This window comes from Phragmites australis, chromosome 23 (genome assembly GCF_958298935.1).
Source record: "Phragmites australis chromosome 23, lpPhrAust1.1, whole genome shotgun sequence".
Taxonomy (NCBI): Eukaryota; Viridiplantae; Streptophyta; class Magnoliopsida; order Poales; family Poaceae; genus Phragmites; species Phragmites australis.
This window is the reverse complement of record NC_084943.1, coordinates 6533368-6556514: the sequence shown is the minus strand read 5'-3', so window position 1 is coordinate 6556514 and position 23147 is coordinate 6533368. Positions and strand designations below refer to the sequence as shown.

Genomic DNA, 23147 nt, shown 5'->3' with positions numbered 1-23147 from the left:
TACGGGTTGAACTTACACCTAGAATATCAAGAATCACCTTTACACAACTGATGAAAGGACTATGCCTTGAATTCAAAGTTTTATGTGGGCAGATTTCACTTGAAATCTCAATTGATACTAGGCTGCTAAAACAACCTCGCCTAAACAGAGCATTTATGGTCTGCTCCCATATCTTCTCATGAGCTTTCTAAGAGAATGCCCTGTTCTCATGAACTGCGACCAAACAGTTAGGCTCAAGTAGGTGTTTTCCTTCAAGATATCCTGCAAGCTAATATCTTCTGCAACGAAAAACATTAAGGCTTTACGCCAACCTTCCATACAGTCAAGAGTACTTTTATTTTGAACATGTGTACGAAGATATGTAGTGTACTCTTTGGTTACATCATCAATTTGTTTTTCCTATTACCTAATTCACGGGATCTCCGCTCAAAAAGATAGGTTACCATTGTGATGCACTAACATAAATGGGCCTCATTCCCATGTCCTTGGACACCACTAAAATCGCATTTCGTGGTAATCCCTTTGTAAAAAGGTCTGCCAGATTTTACTCAGTACGCACGTAGCTCACAGCTATTGCTCCAGAGTTTCTCATTTTCCTGACAGATTTAAGTCTACGCTTCACATGTTTAGAGGACTTAGTATTATCCTTAATACTCATAACCTTGGCTAGCACAATTTGATTATCGCAGTACATAAGGATTGGTGGTATTGGCTTCTCAACCAATGGTAAGTCCAATAGAAGCTCTCTTAGCCATTCAGCTTCAACAGTGGCTGTCTCTAGTGCAACAAGTTATGCTTCCATGGTTAACCTCGTCAAAATGGTCTGTTTACAAGACCTCCATGAAACTGCACCACCTCCAAGTGTGAATACATAGCCACTTGTAGCTTTGATCTCATATGCATCTGAGATCCAATTGGAATCACTATATCCTTCTAACATAGATGGATATCCTGTGTAGTGAATCCCAAATGCTGTTGTACCTCTCAAATAGCGCAACACTCACTCAAGTGCCTTCCAATGATTATCTCCTGGATTTGACAAGAACCAACTTAATTTGCTCACAGCAAAAGAAATGTCAGGTCTCGTTGCACCAGCCAAATACATAAGGGACCCAAATTATTTGTGAATATCGCAATTGATCTATTCCTTGTCCTTTGTTCTTTCGAAGTTTCACACTCGCATCATATGGAGTCGGAGAAACTTTACAGTCTTCAAAGCCAAATCGGCTAAGAACCTTCTCTGCATAGTGGGATTGATTTAAAGTGATCCCATCTTCACTCTTGATTAATTTAATATTCAAAATAACATCTACCGGACCCAAATCTTTCATCTCAAAACAACGAGACAAGAAGAATTTGATTTCATCAATCACGACAGTATTTGTTCCAAAAATTAGTATGTCATCAACATATAAGTACAAAATTACTCCTTAACCCCCACCAAAGCGATAGTATACACACTTGTCTGTCTCATTGACACTGAATCCAGCAGATGTTAATGTGTTATCAAATTTTTCATGCCATTGTTTAAGCGCTTGTTTAAGGACATACAGGGATTTTAACAATTTGCACACCTTATTTTCCTACCCAGAAATCTGAAAACCATCTGGTTGCTCCATATAAATTTCTTCCTCCAACTCTCCACAAAGGAAAGCTATTTTTACATCAATTTGATGAACATGAAAACCATAGTAAGCTGCTAAAGCAAGAAGCACTCTGATGGTAGTAATTCTTGCGACAGGAGAATAAATATCAAAGAAATCCTCTACCTCTTTTTGGGTATAACCCTTGGCCACAAGCCTAGCCTTGTACTTTTCAACAGTACCATCGGGCTTTAATTCCTTTTTAAAGATCCACTTACACCCAACTGGTTTACACTCGCTTGGAATATCAGTAAACTCCCAAGTCCCATTAGACATGATAGAGTCCATCTCGCTATGGACCGCCTCTTTCCAATACTCTGCATCAGGAGATGCAAAAGCCTTCGAAAGAGTTTTTGGCACATCATCGACAAGATATACAATAAAATCATCACCAAAAGATTTTGCAATCCTTGGTCTTTTGCTCCTCCTAGGAGCCTCATCAACTATATTGTCATCCTTGTCAGATATCTCATTATTTGGTTCAGGTGGTATAAAAGTTTCAGGGGTATCTACATGAGTTTCATTATACTCATTATAGTTAGAACTGCATGCTGCTCGCATGGGATAAATATTCTCAAAGAATGAAGCATCTCTAGACTCCATAATTGTATTAGCACTAATTTATGTAGTATCAAATCTCACTACTAAAAATCTATAGGCCGTGCTATTTTGAGCATAACCCAAAAACATGCAATCAACTATTCTAGGTCCCAGCTTTCTCTTTTTCAGCGTAGGTATATTGACTTTTGCCAAACACCCCCAAGAACGCAGAAAATTGACATTGGGTTTTCTCACTTTCCATCCCTCACACGGAGTGACATCTCTATTCTTTGTCACAACTCAGTTTAGGACGAAAGTGCCTGTCAAAATAGCTTCCCCCCACCATTCGTAAGGCATACCGGCACTCTCTAACATGGCATTCACCAAGTCTGTAAGTGTCCGGTTTTTCCTCTCAGCTATCCCATTCGACTGGGTGAATATGGTGGTGTAACTTCATGGATAATTCCATGATCAGCACAAAATTGAGAGAATTCATTTGAAATATGCTCTCCTCCACGATCATCACATAATCGCTTAATTTTCCTCTCAAGTTGGTTCTCAACCTCGGCCTTATAAATTTTAAAGTAGTTTAGAGCTTCGTCTTTTGTCTTTAGTAAATAAACATAGCAATAGCGTGTTGCATCATCAATTAAGGTCATGAAATATCTTTTGCCTCCTTTAGTCAACGATCCATTCATCTCACACAAATTAGAATGAATAAGATCTAGAGGTGCCAAATTCCTCTTTTTCTTTAATCCTTTAAAAGGTTTTCGAGGTTGTTTAGCTTGAACACACGATTGGCACTTTGATCCTTTGACAAAATCAAATTTCAGAATTAACTCTAATCTGGACATTCGAGAAATGGTGTCAAAACCAATATGACAAAAATGAGAGTGCCAAGTGCTGGTCTCACAAATATTATTCATGGATGCAACATTCAAATTATAATTAGACTCAGTAGTACTTAGGCGGAACAAGCCTCCGCTCTCATAGCCTTTACCAACAAAGTCCCTGAATTTAGACATTACAACTTTATTGGACTCGAACATTAACTTATAACCATCCCGACAAAGCAAAGAACCACTAATAAGGTTCCTGTTTATTGTTGGAGCATGCTGCACGTTCTTCAAATGGACAATCTTTCCCGAAGTGAGCTTCAGTTCGACCGTACTAACACCAAGAACAGAAGCAGCAAATCCGTTTCCCATCAGGGCGGAGAAAGACCACGCTCCCTGGTAAGAGGAAAATAAGGAAATATCAGAACACACATGTATGTTGGCACCAGTATCAACCCACCAATATATTGATTTTAATACTGAAAATACAACTGGTAGATTACCATACCCAGAAGATCCGGCCTCATTGTCGTTGTTCCCAATAGTAACATTCACAGCCTTCTTGTTTGGCTGTCCATCTTCTCTAGTTTTGCGGTAGCAGCAGTTCTTTGCAAAGTGTCCATCTTTGCCACACACAAAACATGCTTTGTCCTTCAATTTCTTCTCAGTGTTCCTCTTCTTGAAGTTAGTGGTTTTCTTTGGCTTTCCACCATCCTGCATCTTGCCCTTGTTCTGGTTGTACAATTTTTTCTCTATGATGTTTGCATTGCACCATTTTCCGCTGCTGCGGATGTACTCGGCATGTCCTTTGCTCTTGCCTTTTCCTCCACATCAAGGGCTATAATCAGATCCTCGGTGGAGATCTCTTCCCTCTTGTGTTTTAGGCTAGTGGCAAAATCTCAACATGATGCAAGAAGTTTGGCAATAATACCCACTGCCACAAACCTATCAGGCAGGACATAACCCAAACTTTCGATCTCCCCAACTAGAAGTTGTATCTCATGCGCCTGTGCAACTATCGACTTCGCAGCATCCATGCTATAGTCATAGAATTGCTCACAAGTATAAAGCAAGCGACCAGATTTGAAGACAGCAAATTCGCGTTCAAGTGCATCCCATAACTCTGTGGGGTTTGTGTAATTCATATACACATCGTACAACTGATCTGATAACATGGTCAAGATGCAACCAAGTGCAGTGTCTCTTGCACTCCCAAAGTTGGCATTTTGATCAACCGTGAATGGCATCTGTGGATGGATTACCCACCACAGTCCCAACGACATGAACCAAAACTTGACTCTAGTCTGCCATCTACGGAAGTTCATGCCACCAGCAAACCTCTCAGATTCCATTGCATCCAAAGCACCAGCCATTGCTGAATAAGAATTAGCGCAATAAGGTTTCTAGATTGTTGGTAGCATGTGCAAAAGTCTAATTCCAAATTCTATACAATGGCATATTTCACAAACTATAACAAATGAACAAACTTCTAACCCTTGCAGCAAGCAACAATACCAAAAATCTATTAGGTTCATCAAGAACTCACAGTCGGTTTGATGAAGGGATGAAATTGACGATGTGTCGATTCGCTGTCGTGCAGATCGTAGATGAAGCAGTGCAGAGCGGTCGCGCAGGTGCGCTACCCAGAAACCTTATTGTCGTCCCTCGTGCGGGCTTCACGACGGCAGAGGCTCGGAGATATCGCCAAGGAGAAGGGCCAGCGAGATCCGGCAGTACAGCACACAAAATAGTGATCTGGATAGATGGAGAAGAAAATGTGGAGCAGAGAGTTGTCTTACTGAAAGCCTGGACGTCTCCAGGATTTATATAGAATTGGCTGCCCTCTTGGAGCCGTTTCCAGTCATAAATTACCCACTAATTGGCTGCCTCCATAACTGACCAATTACTCTCAGGACTAAGGCATTGATCACGATTAAAAAGGTTGATTATGACATTGATCTCAATTGAAAGGGAGAGCAGCAAAAAAGACTTACTATTTTGTGCTGCCACGCCACGGTCGCGCGTCGCAAGTCACAAGTCATGTGGATATTCACGCGAAAAAATACGTGAATACTCGTGTGTGAATATAGCGAAGTATACTCTCTCTTTCTCATTTTCTCTATTTCAAAGAGGGGAGAAAACTCTATTATTTAAGTTGGTCTACATCCCCTTGCTTTGGCAATATAGGACTAAACCTTGTTGCTTTGCATTCTCATGAATGAGCTTTATATGTGCCACATTCCAACAACTAGTTAGGGGAGAGAGAGGTCGATGAGTGCGGGCGTGAAGAGATAAGTGAGAGAGAAAGAGAGAGATTGAGCCGATGAGGTGTCAGCCTAAAGAGATAAGGGAGAGAGAATGATAGATGAGCCGGAGAGAGATAAAGATAGATAAGCTGAACCTAGGGTGCGAGCTAAAATTAGAGTGTATTAAAATTTTGAGCTGGCACTGATACTATTAGCATAGGAAGTTATGAACCGACACTGATACTTCATCAGTGCTAGTTCTAGCCTAGCCAACACTGATGATATGGCTCGAATGACCTATTCTATTACAATAAGTAAGACTATAAGATGAGTTTTTTCTTTGTGGAGACATTGTAGAACATAAAAGATGGCAATGATATCGAATGTGAGTTTGTTGAGAATCCATGAATTTGTGCCTCTCTCCGTTGTTAATAATGGTGCCTACCAAGGAAACTGTGAAAGGCGATCGAGGCCGTGCATGCATGGTGATGGTATTTATTTTGGGGGAACAAAATGCCGCAGTGAAGCAAAAACCAACATTTTATATGTTGTTCTAACAAGGTTGTACAAAGTGTAGTAAAAGAAGTTAGAAGCTTGTGAATTATATGCACGTAAAGCTGTACTGAAGAGGAGAGACAGCGCGGAGGTTCTTCGATCACGGTGTAGATCCGACCAATTCCCTTTCTCTGTGGGCCTTCCGCTATCGGAGAGAGAGGAACGAGTGGATCAACATCTGGCGTAGCTAGTTAGGTAGTTAGAAGGCAATATGGTTGTAGATTTGGCGTTTTGGTAGGTGTAGGGTTAGAGCATCAAGAGGTGTCAATGGAGGCGATCCCTCATCGGCTTTTGTTCTCCCTACTCGCCTTCAGCGAGTTCGCTGACCTCTATGTCAATTCCAGCAACAGCCATGGCAGGTGCTTACCAAGGTATGCTTTAGTATGTGTGTTGCGAATGGAGGGATGTCTTTGATACCCTTTGTTTATTTGGATGTGCTCTTATATTGCTGCGTCGCTAGGTTTGAAGCTGGCAATGGCAGAGGGTTGATCTGGGTCTTCATCCTTCACGTGGTCAAGGGTGGTGGCGCCAGTGGAGTTTCCTTAGCTGTTCCGGTGATGTGGCCGTCAATGTTCGTTCAGTGGGTCAAATGCATTCCGGCTATAGTCCGGGACGTTGGTTGTTGCGGCGTTTCCAAGGTTTGGGGCCCGTCATCTAGGTCAGTTGGAGGGCTGAGCTCCGACATTGGTGGCAATGGTCGACATCCGTGACAAAGGAAGAAGATTACAAGGAGGTCTTGGTTTTACTTCTTTGTATTTTCTGGTCTTGTCATAGGCCTGATTGTAAAAGGGGATGCACTGTGCTTCTAATTTAATATGAATCCCACCCCTTCTCCAAAAAAAAGTTAGAAGTGAAAGTCCGGTTGTAAATGTTTCATTTAATGGTGACAGTTCTAACCATGCTATAATAAGCAACAATTATACCTGGTTGTAGACGAGCGAACTCCATAACTTTTACAAAGTTATGAGTAAACTATCAAAACAATAACTTCATATGTCAAATCAAGTAGGTAATATGATTTTGAAACCCCAACTAGGAGTTGTTCGTTACTGCACTGTACAAAAATTAGCACAAATTGTTAATCACATTTAAATAACACTTCGTACAATTATTTTATATATCAGCACACATTCCACTTCATCACGCTTGTTCAAGTATAATGTATGACGAACTTTGCAAGAGAGCCGCTAATTTCACACACACACACACACACATAATTAACGAATCGTGAGTTTGTTTAGTTGGCTGAAACAGAAACAACCACACAAACTTTGGCAGAGAGTAAAAGGATAATAAAGCCCATCTAACCTCCTAGTTGCCCTACGAGGCTGGCTCATATATAGCAACTACGCCATCTCATATGGAAATACCAATGGAGATCGGATGCTGGACCTACACAACGGTTGTCCAAACCTTAGCAACCATCATACACCTGTAGTATATAGTTGTCAAAAAAAAAAAAACTAGTTACACAGGTTGGTTGGATCCTGTGTGATAATTTATGTGCCTCATGGGACGATCCAGCAGCGGGTCCTGGCCTTTTAGCATATCAACGACGTCTGAAATGTTGGGCCTTCGTTCGGGCAATCCTTGCACGCAAAGCAGCCCAATCTGGATGCATCTCTGTAGCCTAGCTAAGAGGTCGGGCTCAGCCTCTTCTGGAGATGGAGGCGCTACTGGATCAAGAAGTTTCCTGATTAGGCCGTTATCTAGGGTTGAAAACGGGCGGGAAAAATCCCGTCCCGTCCCGTCCCGTCCCGTTTTCTACTTTTAACCCTACCGATTTCGTATTTTCGGAATTATGCGAAAACGGTTCGAAAACGGGAAAGTGCATGCGAAAACGGGATCGAAAACGGTATATCTGTTATCCCGACCGTATTTTTGAAATACCGTATTTATTCGGGATTTTTCCGCCAAAATCCCGTTTTTAATTTTAGCCCAGCCCAGCCCGCAGCCCACAGTCTCACACAGCCACACCATGTCCACAAACCACAGGGGCCAGGGCGCACTTCGGCTGGCGGCTGGACCGGCTCTGCAGTTCCGGCTAGGGCTAGATCCGGCGATCCCCACTCCCCAGCCGACGTCGTACGCCAGAACGTCGCCCGTCGCCCCGTCCCCAGGCAGCGTCGGTCGTCGGCCGTCGCCCCATCCCCAAGCAGTGTTGCCCATCGGCTGTCGCCCGTCCCTAGCCTGCGCAACTGCGCTGCCTATCGGCCGTCGCCCTCCCCAGCCTGTGCCGGCCACCGTCCACAGCTGCGCCACACCGCCGCCCGTCGGCTGTCGCCCCGTCTCCTGTCTCCAGGCTACATCGCTCGTCAGTCGTCCCAAGCGGCAGCGCCATCCCCAGCCAGCAGCCAACGCGCGGAGCAGTGGTTCGCCTGGGCCTCCGACTGTCCCGACACTCAGCAGTCAGCACGCCGCATTCTGAACAGCAGTCAGCACGCCGTCTTCCTTCAGAATGGACGTTTCAGAAGGTATCTATACTCTATAGTGTATATTTAACTTTGAATTTTCATTGAAAAATACTATGTCAGAATGGACAAGGGAATTATCACAATTGTTATAGAGGTTTTTGAAGAAATCCATAGTCCATTTCTAAATGTGATCCATAGTCCATTTTGAAGAAATACTATGTGCTGACTTTGAATTACAGATATGACAATACTTTAAATCAATTCATCACTTGGCAAAGTATAACTCATGGATATTTGTCTTTGTTTGATCTATAATATATTGCAGGATGTAAGAGGCCTGCAAATGTGAGTGTTACAGCTAGCTCAACTCCTACAGCATCTGAAAGTGAGAGGGGTTCTGTGCCAAGTGAAGATGCACATAGAACTATTGGCAGTGGCACTGGTGATGTAGTTGCAACTCCAGATGTTGTTTGTATTGATGAGCAAGAGGAAGAGCAACCTCAGCTTACTGTAAAGAGACAAAAGAAGTGCACATCTGAAGTCTGGCAGTACTTTACCAAGAAAAAAGAGATAGTAGTGGTGAACAGGCAGAAGTTTGAGTAGTTGTGGGGGTATTGCAATTTTCCAAATTGCAAGACCAAATATAGAGCTGAGAGCAACCATGGAACCACTGGATTTAAGAACCATCTAAAGTCAGCACATAGTATTGTAAAAGGACAACAACAGCTCAAAGTTGGTAAAGATCATGGAAGTGACATTACTCATGTTCAGACTTACAGGTATGATCAAGAAGCTAGCGTAAAGAAATTTTACTTGGCAATAACTATGCATGAGTACCCTTTCAATATAGTTGAGCATGAATATCTTGTTGATTTCATTAATTCCCTGCGCCCAAGCTTTCCAATCAAATCTCATGTCACTATTAGAAAAGAAATAATGGATATATATTTGAAAGAAAAGGAGAAGTTGTATGCATACTTTAAAACTGTCCATTGTCGATTTAGTGCAACCATGGATATGTGGACATCATGTCAGAATAAATCATACATGTGTGTCACCATTCATTGGATAGATGAAGATTGGCATATTCAGAAGAGAATTATTGGTTTCTTTCATGTGGAAGGACGGCATACTGGTGAAAGGTTGTCAGAGACCTTCACTGAAGTTATGGTTAGATGGTACATTGAGAAGAAATTGTTTGCTTTGACTTTGGATAATGCTAGTGCAAATGAAGTAGCAGTCAATGATATAATTTCCGATCTCAATGTGAATGTTCATGCTTCTTTAGTTTGTGAAGGTCTGTTTTTTCATGTGAGATGTGCCTGTCATATACTTAATCTGGTTGGTAGAGATGGATTGAAAGTAATTTCAGGAACAATTGACAAAGTGAAAGCACTTGTGCTAGCTATGAAAAGCTCTCCATTGCAGTGGGAGGAACTTATGAAGTGTGCTACTGAGTCTGGATTGGACACATCGAAAGGTCTCTCACTTGATGTTTCAACAAGGTGGAATTCAACCTATCTGATGTTGAGGGATGCCCTGTACTACAAGGCTGCTTTTGTGAGGCTTAAGTCTTCAAATCGCCGTAAGTATGAGAAAATATCTCCATCTCCTGCTGAATGGAACAAGGTACTACAACTTTTTCAATGCTTGAAGAAATTCTATGATCTTACTAACATTCTCTCTGGTACTGCATATCCAACTGCAAATTTGTTTTATAGAGGTTTTTGTGAGATTAAGGTTTTGCTTGCTGAATGGTGTGTTCATGAGGACAATACTATTAGTGAAATGGCAACTACTATGAGTACAAAGTTTGAGAAATATTGGAAGAAATCCAACATTGCTCTTGCTGTGGCATGCTTCCTTGATCCTAGGTACAAGAAAAAGTTAATAGAATTCTATATGAAGAAGTTCTATGGTGATATGTATCAAGTTGAACTTGATGAGATTGTTAGTGTGATAAAGAAATTGTATCAATCTTATGTTACTTCTGCACCTTCATCTTCAACAACAAAGAGTAAAGCACATGAAACTTGTAACACAGGTGATGTGTTAATGGAAAATGTAGATGATGAACTAGAAAGCTTCTTATATGATACAAGTGAACCTGATATGTACAAGTCAAATGAGTTGGAGAAATACATGTCATATCCACTTTTGAAGATCAGTGGTGAATTTGATATTTTAGCATGGTGGAAGAATAAGAGAGAAGAGTATCCTATTCTTTCACAAATTGTTCGTGATGTGATGGCCATACAAGTATCAACGGTTGCATCTGAGTCTACTTTTAGTGCTGGTGGTCGTGTCATTGATCCTTACCGTAGTCGTCTTGATCCAGAGATGGTAGAAGCTTTGATTTGCACTAAAGATTGGGTAAAGGCCGCAAGAAAAGGTGATACTTTATTTAGTTACAATTGTGCAAGGATTGATTTTTTTTCATTTACTAATGTAACTGTTTATTGGCTTTGTCTTTCGCTTTGAATTTTCAGATTCTAACAATGTTGCTTCAATTGTGAGTGATCTTGAGGTTCTGTCTACTGCCATGGCTAATAAAATGTTGATTGAGGTATGTTCCATAAAATATGCAATATCATTGCTTCAATTTTAGTGATCTTGAGGTTATGTCTACTCTATGGCTAATAATGTTGCTTCAATTTTAGTGCTGCTCATTCTCATGTTCTGCGTGTTTGAAATGTAGGAGAATGAGAATGAGGAGAAAGAAGAAACAGAAAGTGATCCAGATATGATGAATAATGCTGATGAGTGATGAGCTGTCGGCTACGTGGAAGAATATTTGTCTATGTATTTTGCACTTTCGCTATCCTATATTCCTATTAGGCTATTATTGTGACTATATTGTGTTGGTGTGTGAATTTTCTATTTGTGACTCATATGTCATCATGTGAACGAATATGGTTGAATGTGGTGTACTAGTGTGACAGTATTCAAACATTTAGTGTATGAAAATTGATCGGTTATGTCCGGTTTGAATTACCGGTTCCCGACCGATACCGACGTGTTTCCGTTCGGTTTAATTCGTTTCCGATATCCCGACATTTCCGAGTTTGTTCCCGTTTCCGACTTTCCCGTTTTCGATTCCGTTTTCGAGATAAAATGTGAAAGTGAAAACGGTTAGAGGGTTTTCCCGACCGTTCCCGTCCGTTTTCAACCCTACCGTTATCCCACAATTCCCAGGCCTGCAGATTCTAGATCGTGCTCTCTTAATTTCAATGTAAATATTGTTGCATTAGATCATATGGAATGTTGTACTCCCTCCGTAGAAAAATATAGGGCGTATTTTCTCAGAGTTTTTGTAGAAATTTATAGGGCGCATACATTTCCCAAAGCACTTTTTTGGGTCATTTTCCTTTAGTACCCTTGTTTCTCATCGTATTACTCAAATATTTAATACGGAGTACATGTCAATCCCAATACATGCATCCTGCATGCATGCACGTTCAATACTCTTGCAGCTACTTGGAGCTATACATGCAACGAGATGGCAAAAAACTATCCAACTTCCTCCATGGATGAGAACCAACCTGCTTCCATCCATGAAGTGGTGCCGGACTTGAAGACGACGACGACCTCATGGCCAAGATGGTGCCGGATTCGGAGGACGATGACGACTACCTCATGGCCAAGGTGGTGCCGGACTCGGAGGACGACGACGACGACCTCATGACCAAGGTGGTGCCGGACTCGGAGGACGAAGACGATGGCGACGCCAAGGTGGTGCTGGAGTCGGAGCGCGAGGATGACAGCCTCATGGCACAAGTGGTCAAGGAGGAGAAGATCATGACCCATGTGGTGCCGGACTCGGAGTGCCAGGACGACGACCTCATGGATCAGGTGGCCGTAGACTCAGCTAATGAGTGCAAGGAAGAAGACTCAGCTGTTGAGGAAGAAGGGGAGCCTGATGGCCTTGAAAAGATTAGAATTACTTTTCTGAAGATTTATGTTCCTCTTTATTTTAAGAATGGGAAGAGATGAATTTTCTTGCAACAGGTTCTAGTTTATCCTTACATGCATGCAGCCTATCCTTTTTTCTCATCGTATGGCCTATTTGTTGCAACTAGTAGTAGCAGTACTTGTTCAAACAGAGAAAATAACCAGTAGCTAAGATAAAAAATTTCATTATTAGTCCAAGTAGCCGATAAATGTCTTACAAACCACAGAAAAGACAACACTTTAAAACAAAAGGCACTAGTTCAGGTAGTCCTCGGCTTCCTGCACAATCTGAAGATCACATTTCAGTCTACTTGGAAGCTCACCATTCCTCTCCAACATCAGCTTGCCCATGTGTGGAATGTCGTACTTTTGGCTGCCCTTTACTCTTATAATCTCCCTCATGCAGGACTGTTGAGTGAGAAACACACGGTTGGAATTGTCATTTGGATATTCTTCATATGCTTTCACTACAGCGCTGACAAGCTGTTCAACAGACTTGGGTGATTCTTTGTGATGTTTGGACTGAAGAGCAGCAAAAAAACCAAGATCTAAGACATTTAGATCAGGGGAATTCGGAGGCTGGCACATCAAACGAATGTCAAATCCATCTTCTTTTGCTACTCGACAAAACTCTTCATCATTAGGATCAATATGTGTTCTTGCATTATCCTGCTGGATAAAGATAGGATGTCCAAAGTCCTCTGTTGGCCATTTTTGCTTGATGGCAGGCAAAACTTTGTTAACAAGATAGGACCTGCTGGTTTCTTTCGTTACTGATGTCATTGGTTTAGTGATCATGGTACCTGCAGGTCTATTTACACTACTCCGACGAGCTGGCTCTGTATATGTAAAAGGAAATATACCGATTTTTCTAGAGAAAGTTTCGTTACCTTCTTCATCAAACCTTGGCCTGGCTATAGCAGCAAGAAACATCACCTTCTCGATGAAATTTTTATTCTTGACAGTGCGTAATGGTTTATCTTCACCCTGCGCCAGATAATAATTCTGATTCTTCTTCGTCATATAGAACCACTTCTCACTAAAAATTGGATCATCTTGCCTGTTGTCCCTGCCAAGCATTGAGATGCAAAAGCGCAATCGAGCTTTCTTGTTTTCTTCAGTTAAGGAGAACTTTATGTCATTTGTTTGCCGTACTATTTCACCAGACTTGAGACGATTACACAATGTAGTAGGGTCGACATGCAAAGCACGAGCTAAATCACGTAGAGTTGTGCGGTCCTGAAGCGGCACATCACGGATTCGCTGAGGGTCAATCTGAATCCTTTTACGGCCACAATTGCCGGTCTTCTTGTTAGCTACTCCATGAATTCCGCCTCCGTGTTTCCCTGACGTCCATATACGCTGAACAACTCTCAATGGAACGCCCGAATCTGCAGCTACGGATTTTGCCACTCCATTTTTCAGTTTACCTGGAGAGGTCCTCTCTAAAAGCATGGAGTAGATGGACCTACGCATATCATCATTTAGAAAGTTCCTTCTCCCGTTGTTTGAGGACTGCGTTTCACCATTCACAGCTTCATCTATTGAAAACGGAAAAACCATTTCATTTTCTAAAAAAAAACGATATGCTCCTCAGCAGCTTAGTGCATTCAGAAAAAAAGAACGAAGTTGATTAAAACAGGATGCAGAAAATATAGAGATAAAAATGAAGAGTAGCTAAGCTTTGTAGTATACCTGTATAAATTGGCAATGGTTCATTGAGATCTGGAATAACTGGCTCCATGGCTCTGATGTTTACAGACAAATACTGTAATGCGGACTCAGCTCCTACTCATGCCTCATGGCCAATACTTAAAGGCCTAATCTTGGCGGTAAATTTCAATTTTTCGTTTGATATTGTATTAGGCGCGTACGTACTTCTGAGGTTTCATGAAATTTTGCATCTCATCCACTTGCACGAGGCAACAAAGAGTCTCCCACAATTAATATATGCATGCATGCAGTTGGATTAGTATCGGTAATGCATTAATACGTGCATGCAAGTACTAGAGTAGAAGGAACCATAAATATGGATATTTTGGTAAACTAACTGGGTTCCTTGGTTTAGGAGCCTTAGAAAAATGCGCCCTATATTTTTCTACGGAGGGAGTATTAGTTATGCACAAATGTTGTAACATAACTTTGTGAACTACTGGCACTTACATGTTGAAGTAGCCGTTGCATCGGACCGTTTTTTTCACCGCTAATTATCTCGAGCAAAACCACTCCAAAGCTATAGACATCGGACTTGAGTGTTATATTCCCTGTCAGCGCTCTGGAGCCGAGTAACCAATTCACCCCATGAAATATGTATATAAAAGAGTTAATTAATCAAATGATTCCTAAATTACATATAATATATGTGGAAGTGTGTGGAGTTTTGATCTTACAAATTGACAAGAGATGTATGTGGATCTATCGGATTAGGAACGTATGGTTTCGCGAATCTAAAGCGGGCTATCTTGGGGTTCCACTTGTCATCCAGCAGTATGTTGTCAGGCTGAAGATCTCTATGGATGATCTCCTCACCAGATCCTACATGAAGATACAGGACGCCTTCTGCAACAGCCCTTATAATTTTCGAGCGTTGCTTCCAGTTCAGCATAGCACGGTCAACCTTATCACCCATCAGATATAAAACTATTGAAGAGTTTACGTGTAGAGAGGGTAGACCTTAGCAATTAGCCCACTACCACTGTAATAAATTCAGGGTTCTGATCAAATTCTCCAACCGATAGTGATAGCATAACATCGTTGTCGACTTGTTAAATGAGTCGGTAGTAATGCTTCCCTTCCCCACCTTCTTCAAGCTCGAGCTAACAGAGAGTTTGATCAGAACTTTCTCTTCCCCTCACAAACTCTCACATGGTAGCACCCATTTTATTCCTTCTCTCTCTTTAATTCTTTCACCACTTAAGCTCATTTTTTGTCAAGAAGAATGTCTAGATGTGCTCTCTCTAGCTATCCAAACAAAATCCTTTCTTTTATCTCTATTTGCTCATTTGATTTTTCTTCATTTTTTAGGCAAAAGAACCCTGAATTTTTCCCAAACAGCAAGCAAGTAAGTTAAAATTCTCAAATTAAATCCTATACTTAGCATTTTAACTCAAAATATTACCTTAAAAACTAAAGTTGATCTTATCCCTTATTTTGATTTTTAATGAATTAGAAAATTCCGCCATGATATTTAGGTATGTAGAATGCAATTGTATTTTTGATATTTTATTTAATTAGCAAGCTTTAATATAGAAACTTTATATATGAGCATATTTATTTTTCATATTTTCTTAATGAGTCATAGATAAGGGGTTGAATAATAAAGAAATTTTTTAGGGATGGCACTAACAAATACTCATTAGAAGCTGACACGAAAGAATGCAAAAGGCGGCTCCTCCAACCCGGACAAATTGCCGGTAGGAGATGACGAGATAATTTATTTGTTGGTGATCACAAAATCTTCTAAATGTTATGAATTTGGATTTACAATAATGATATAATTGTAGATGGAGAGAAGATGGATGTACGATGTGAGCCGTATGAGCGCAAAGTACAAGAACTGCGTGGATTGTTTCTGGGTACAAGCCGTGGCACACAAATCAAATACACAGTTTCAATACCTGTACTATCCATACGTCGATTGCGAGAACAAGAAGCAGTTTTTCACCACCTAGCAGATACATTCCCACTTGATACCAAGGGGCTTTATGCTTGGCTATACGCGTTGGACCGAGCATGGTGAGGCTGAGATCGTACAGGAAGGGCAATACATTAGCAGAGAAGACGAAAACTTATGTATTGATATGCCGACTGATGAATACACCGATATGCCGCCTGCCGGAGATAGGTTGGTCGATGATGACATAGAGGAGATGTTGGATGACACCGACTCCGACATCGACGCCGATGATCTGAAGAAGATGTTGCGCGATGGGAGGGGAACTTCACCAATGGAATAGAGTTTCAAAAGTTTTGGCGTATGGTAGAGAGCTTTAAAACACGTTGTTCCTGAGCTACGAGAAGGAGCACACAAAGTTACGTATCGTGCTTTCACTACTACAATTGAAGGCAAGCAACGGATGGTCTGATACAAACTTCATAGAGTTGTTACTATTTTTGCAAAATTTGCTTCCAAAGGGAAATGTGCTGGCAAAAAACACATACCAGGCCAAACAGGTTATGTGCCCATTGTGTTTGGAAATGCAGAAAATACATGTATGTCCAAATGATTATATGTTGTATCACAGAGAGCATGCAGACTTGGAAGCGTGTCTCGTCCGTGGTGCATCACGGTACAAGCGTGACCATGATGATATCGATGGTGAAGGAAAGAATAAAAGGCCTCCCATCAAGATGATGTGGTATTTTCCTATAGTCCCCTGTTTGGAGCGTTTATTTGCGAATAAAAGACATACCAAAATGATGCGATGGCACGCCGAGGGGTGCAAGGATGATGGAATGCTGAGACACCCCACTGATTCTACATAGTGGAGAAACATTGATAGGAAATACAAGGAGCCCTTTGCAGAAGATGTGAGGAATATAAGGTTTGGGTTGAGTATGGATGGGATGAATCCATTCAGTAACATGAGCAGTAGTCATAGAAATTGGCCTATGACTCTATGTATCTATAACCTTAATCCTTGGTTGTGTATGAAGCGGAAGTATATTATGATGCCAGCGCTGTTACCAGGGCCAAGGCAACCTGATAACGATATCGATGTCTACCTAAAACCATTAATAGAAGATCTTGTAATACTGTGGAGCGATAGTTTGTAGGTATGAGATGCATACAAATGAGAGAACTTCACCCTACGTGCAATGCTGTTCGTAACAATGCTGCTCATAACAATCTAGGATTGGCTAGCCCTTGGTAACCTATCGAGCCAGACTGTCAAAGGCAATTGTGCATGCGTGCATTGTTTGAATGAAACAGAGAGCTTGATGCACGTTTGCCCAATCTTCAGAAGGTAATATGATAAGTCGATTAGTGGAGTTTCGACATTGATGATCCAAAAAAGGCTCCGATCAGAACAGATCAAGAACCCTCGCAACCACTATATCACTGCTCCGTGATTATCAACCGTGCCAAGATGCGGTTGACCTCGCCAAGAAGGCTTTTCCTGCAAGCGAATCGATAACACAAGCAAGAACAGGTAGATGTAATCTGAATATTGCTAATTACCAATAAAACACTCAAGTTTGGGGTTCAACAAACTAATAATTGGCGAAATTGTATTAAATAGAATAATCTAAGCTAAACCTAAGACTAAACTACAACGGCTACTGTGCATATATAGGGAGCGTTAGTAGGTCGACCTAGGGTTGTGCAACCGTGGAGAGAGGCGTGCACAACCTAGACTCCGACTCCGACACGATTACAAAACCCGACAGGGTTCAAAACGGTGACACATCACCTTATTCCTTTGACTCTGACTAAACTATAAGGAATATTTGGTTGAACTCATATCTATTGGAAAGGGCTCGTCTTAAACTTTCCAGAATGTCTAATATTGCCTAAAATAGACTTCGTATTAGAGAGTTATACCCGTTTTACTGACGTGATGTCCTGGAACTCGACTTCGACCACGACCATGACTAGAGCTCAGCCTTGAGTCCGAATAGACTTGACCTTCGAGGAGTGACATCTGAGTAAGGTTGTGGTGCTTCTCCCACGTTCCTATGCAATAAAACATCACAAGATTTTAGTAGTAATCCATCCAAGGAAACATGAACAGTAAGGAACGAGTTCACCTGGTGGTCTAATTGTCGTGCACGTGCTCTTGTAATTAGATCTTGTATGATTTGAGAATTATTGGTGGTATTGATCGTATCCAAAAGAGTCATGGGCTCATCATCCCCCCCCCCCTCTTGAATTAGAGTTTTCCTCGACTTAAGAACATCTTATTCTCTCAAATATGGCTTCAAATCTAAAATATTAAACGTGGGACTAACCCCAAAATCTGCTAGGTTCAATTTATATGCATTGTCATTGATTTTCTCAATTATCTTAAATGGTCCATCAGCTCTAGACATCAACTTTGATTTTCTTAGTTCTGGAAACCTATCCTTCCTCAAATGCAACCAAACTAAATCACCCGGTTCAAATTTTATTTCCTTCCTACCTTTACTTCCAGCAATCTTATACTTTTCATTCATGCTCTCTATATTCTTTTTAGTTGTGTCATGCAACTTAAGAATAAACTCGGCACATTTCTTAGCATCTAAATTAAGTCTTTCAAAAGTAGGCAAAGGTAGTAAATCAGTAGGAGCACGAGGATTAAATTCATACACTACCTAGAACGGACTTACCTTGGTGATGGAGTGTACCGACCTATTATAAGCAAATTCAATATGTGGTAAACACTCTTCCCACATCCTCAAATTCTTCTTTAGAACTGCCCGTAACATGGTCAATGATGTGTAGTTGATGATCTCTATTTGACCATCAGTTTGGGAATGACACGTAGTAGAAAACAGCAGCTTTGTCCTCAATTTATTCCAAAGTGATCTCCAAAAGTGACTCAAAAGTTTTGTGTCATGATCCTAGACGATAGTATTAGGCACTCCATGTAGTCGAACAATTTCCCTGAAAAACAAATCAGCTATGTTTGTAACATCATCGCTCTTATGACAATATATAAAATGTGCCATTTTAGAGAATCGATCCACAACTACAAATATGATATCCCTCCCCCTCATTGTCTTAGGCAATTCTAAAACAAAATCCATGAAAATATCCTCTCAAGGTACACTAGGAACAGGAAGAGGCATGTAAAGGCCATATGGATTTAAGCGAGACTTAGCTTTATTGCAAGTGGTGCAACGTGACACGTAGCGCTCGACGTCACGTCTCATCTTTGGCCAAAAGAAATGAGCGGCCAACACATCTTCAGTCTTCTTTGCTCCAAAATGTGCCATCAATCCTCCTCCATGCGCCTCCTACAACAATAAAAGATGAACAGAGCTAGCCGGAATATATAACTTGTTAGCACGATAGAGCAATCTGTCATTCACCACAAATTTATTCTATCCTTTCCCTTATGTACAATGTTCAAATACTTCTTTAAAGTCTAAATCAGCAGCATATAAGTCCTTAATGGTCTCTAAACCAAAAATCTTATGATCAAGTTGAGATAACATGGTATAACGCCTAGAAAGCGCATCAGCAATCACATTGTCTTTCCCTTTCTTATGTTTTATGACATATGGAAACGACTCAATAAATTCTATCCATTTAGCATGTCGTTTATTCAGTTTATCTTGACTTCTAATATATTTCAGTGATTCATGATCAGAATCTATAAAAAATTCTTTGGGCTATAGGTAATGTTTCCAAGTTTCAAGAACGCGAACTAAAGAATACAATTCTTTATCATAAGTGGAATAATTCAGACTTAGCCCACTTAATTTCTCGCTAAAATAAGCAACAGGTTTACCTTCTTGAATTAGCACACCTCCAATTTCAATCCCACTAGCATCACATTCTAGTTCAAAGGTCTTACCAAAATCATGGAGTTGGAGCAATGGAGCATGGATAAGTTTCTCTTTCAACAACTTGAATACTTTTTCTTGTGCAGGTCCCCATTTGAAAATTACTCCTTTATTTGTCAACTCATTTAATGGAGCAGCAATGGTGCTGAAATCCAGCATAAATTATCGATAGAAACCGCAAGACCATGAAAGTTTCTTACTTGAGTAATAGTCTTAGGGGTCGGTCAGCTCTTTATGGCTTCGATTTTTGCTTCATCCACATCTATTCCCTGTGGAGTAACAACAGAGCCAAGAAAAAAACTTGATCCGTGCAAAAGGTGTACTTTTCGAGGTTACCGAACAAACGTGCATCTCTCAAAGTATTAAAAATAGCACGTAAATGATCTAAATGTTGCTCTTGTGACTTGCTGTAAATCAAGATATCATCAAAATAAACCACCACAAATCTTCCAATGAAAGCACGTAAAACTCCGTGCATCAATCGCATGAAAGTACTAGATGCATTAGTTAACCCAAAAGGCATCACTAACCATTCATACAAACCAAACTTAGTTTTAAATGCAGTCCTCCATTCATCTCCAAGTTTCATTCTAATCTGATGGTATCCGCTTCGCAAGTCAATTTTAGTGAAAATTATAGAACCACTCAATTCATCAAGCATGTCATCTAACCTAGGAATAGGGTGATGATATCTGATAGTAATATTATTGTTGGCTCTACAATCAACACACATACGCCAACTACCATCTTTCTTTGGAACCAAAAGAACGGGAATAGCACAAGGGCTAAGACTTTCTCGTACATACCCACGGTCCAAAAGGTTGGACTTGTCGCTGAATTTCTTTAGTCTCTTCCAATAGAAACCCGCAAGACCATGAAAGTTTCTTACTTGAGTAACAGTCTTAGGGGTCAGTCAGCTCTTTATGGCTTCGATTTTTGCTTCATCCACATCTATTCCCTGTGGAGTAACAACATAGCCAAGAAAAGAAACTTGATCCGTGCAAAAGGTGTACTTTTCGAGGTTACTGAACAAACGTGCATCTCTCAAAGTATTAAAAACAGCACGTAAATGATCTAAGTGTCGTTCTTGTGACTTGCTGTAAATCAAGATATCATCAAAATAAACCACCACAAATCTTCCAATGAAAGCACGTAAAACTTCGTGCATCAATCTCATGAAAGTACTAGGTGCATTAGTTAACCCAAAAAGCATCACTAACCATTCATACAAACTAAACTTAGTTTTAAATACAGTCCTCTATTCATCTCCAAGTTTCATTCTAATCTGGTGGTATCCGCTTCGCAAGTCAATTTTAGTGAAAATTATAGAACCACTCAATTCATCAAGCATGTCATCTAACCTAGGAATAGGGTGACGATATCTGATAGTAATATTATTGTTGGCTCTACAATCAACACATATACACCAACTACCATCTTTCTTACGAACCAAAAGAACGGGAACAGCACAAGGGCTAAGACTTTCTCGTATATACCCACGGTCCAAAAGGTCGGACTTGTCGCTGAATTTCTTTAGTCTCTTCCAATAGAAACCCGCAAGACCATGAAAACTTCTTACTTGAGTAACAGTCTTAGGGGTTGGTCAGCTCTTTATGGCTTCGATTTTTGCTTCATCCACATTTATTCCCTGTGGAGTAACAACATAGCCAAGAAAAGAAACTTGATCCGTGCAAAAGGTGTACTTTTCAAGGTTACCGAACAAACATGCATCTCTCAAAGTATTAAAAACAGCACGTAAATGATCTAAGTGTTGTTCTTGTGACTTGTTGTAAATCAAGATATCATCAAAATAAACCACCACAAATCTTCCAATAAAAACACGTAAAACTTCGTGCATCAATCGCAGGAAAGTACTAGGTGCATTAGTTAACCCAAAAGGCATCAATAACCATTCATACAAACCAAACTTAGTTTTAAATGCAGTCCTCCGTTCATCTCAAAGTTTCATTCTAATCTAGTGGTATCCGCTTCACAAGTCAATTTTAGTGAAAATTATAGAACCACTACTTTCATCAAGCATGTCATCTAACCTAGGAATAGGGTGACGGTATCTGATAGTAATATTATTGTGGGCTCTACAATCAACACACATACGCCAACTACCATCTTTCTTAGGAACCAAAAGAACGGGAACAGCACAAGGGCTAAGACTTTCTCGTACATACCCGCGGTCCAAAAGGTCGGACTTGTCGCTGAATTTCTTTAGTCTCTTCCGGATTGGTCCTATACGCAGCACGGTTTGGCAAGACTGCTCCCAGAATCAAATCAAGTTGATGCTCAATCCCTCGAATAGGTGGTAATCCCGGAGGTACCTCAGCTAGACATACATCCACAAACTTCTGCAAAAGGTTAGCAACAGCAGGAGGCAAAGAGATAGATATATCTTCAAGTGAAACTAAAGCATCTTTACATATCAAAGCATAGCATGGTAGTCGCCGAAGGTCCGAACCTCAGTCATAAAGTTGTGTTCGTTCTTCAACGCGATATCACAGAAGGCCATCGATCCGACCAAGCTAGATAAGCTGCAGGACGACATGGTTGAGACTCTATCCCAATTTGAGACGTTGTTCCCTCCATCGTTTTTTGATATCATGGTGCATCTCATTGTTCACATTGTGAAAGAGATATGGATTCCTGGCCCCGTGTTTCTACATCAGATGTACCCTTTTAGAGGTTCATGGGAGTTCTTAAGAAATATGTTCGTAACCAAAATCAGCCGAAAGGCTACATAGCCGAGGGCTGTGGAACCGAGGAGGTCATTGATTTCTGTGTCGACTACATGAATCTCAAATCGATTGGTGTGCCTATATCTCGCCATGAGGTGAGGCTACAGGGGAAAGGGACGATAGGTGCAAACTCATTCCACACTAACAACCCTGTTTCATTCACGCAAGCACAGTTTGCAGTTCATAAACAATCAGTTGTAGTGGACCCATATATTGAAGAACACCAGAAGATGCTACGCACCAAAAACCTAGGAAGTCCAATGTTTGGATCGCGCGAGAGTACCGAGATCATTTTGGCGCTTGGTTACGTAGACAGGTCATGGATAAGCAAATATAGTGTGCTCAGTTGAATGTGTTGGCTCATGGACCATCAACTACAATCTTCATATTCCAAGGATATGACATAAATAGCCATATATTTTATACGAGAGCTCAGGATAATAAGAGCTCCAACCAAAATAACGGTGTTCGTATAGATGTCTACGGTTGCAATGGAAATAGAGGGAGACCTACTACGGATTCATAGAGGAGATCTAGGAGCTCGACTATGGAGTGTTAAAGGGTTCTCTTAGTTTTTTTCATCTGGTGTATCTGGATTCTGGAAATTTGGATGAAAACTTTTTTTTCATTTGGCTCTCACGAGCAGGACCACTAGGCTCCTCCGTGCCTACCCAACGCGCATGGGCTATGAACCTCAGCCCAACGCACAGTGCAGTTGACCTCC

General features: G+C 40.9%; 1 protein-coding gene across 1 annotated transcript; it reads right to left on the bottom strand.

Annotated features, from left to right (window-relative positions):
* Positions 1 to 12440: 12440 nt before the first annotated feature.
* Positions 12441 to 14096, bottom strand: LOC133905955 (uncharacterized). Its single transcript, XM_062347776.1, has 2 exons — positions 13881 to 14096; positions 12441 to 13726 (listed from the first exon to the last, which is right to left on the bottom strand). Exons 1-2 carry the CDS (start codon positions 13927 to 13929, stop codon positions 12441 to 12443), a joined length of 1335 nt encoding a protein of 444 aa, XP_062203760.1. The 5' UTR covers positions 13930 to 14096.
* Positions 14097 to 23147: the final 9051 nt, after the last annotated feature.

Excerpts from the sequence above, each read along its gene's own strand:
- LOC133905955 (XM_062347776.1), bottom strand. The coding sequence starts at position 13,929 with ATGGAGCCAGTTATTCCAGATCTCAATGAACCATTGCCAATTTATACA. Across the intron at positions 13,727-13,880 it reads ACCATTGCCAATTTATACAG|ATGAAGCTGTGAATGGTGAA; the intron begins GTATACTACAAA and ends CGTTTTCAATAG.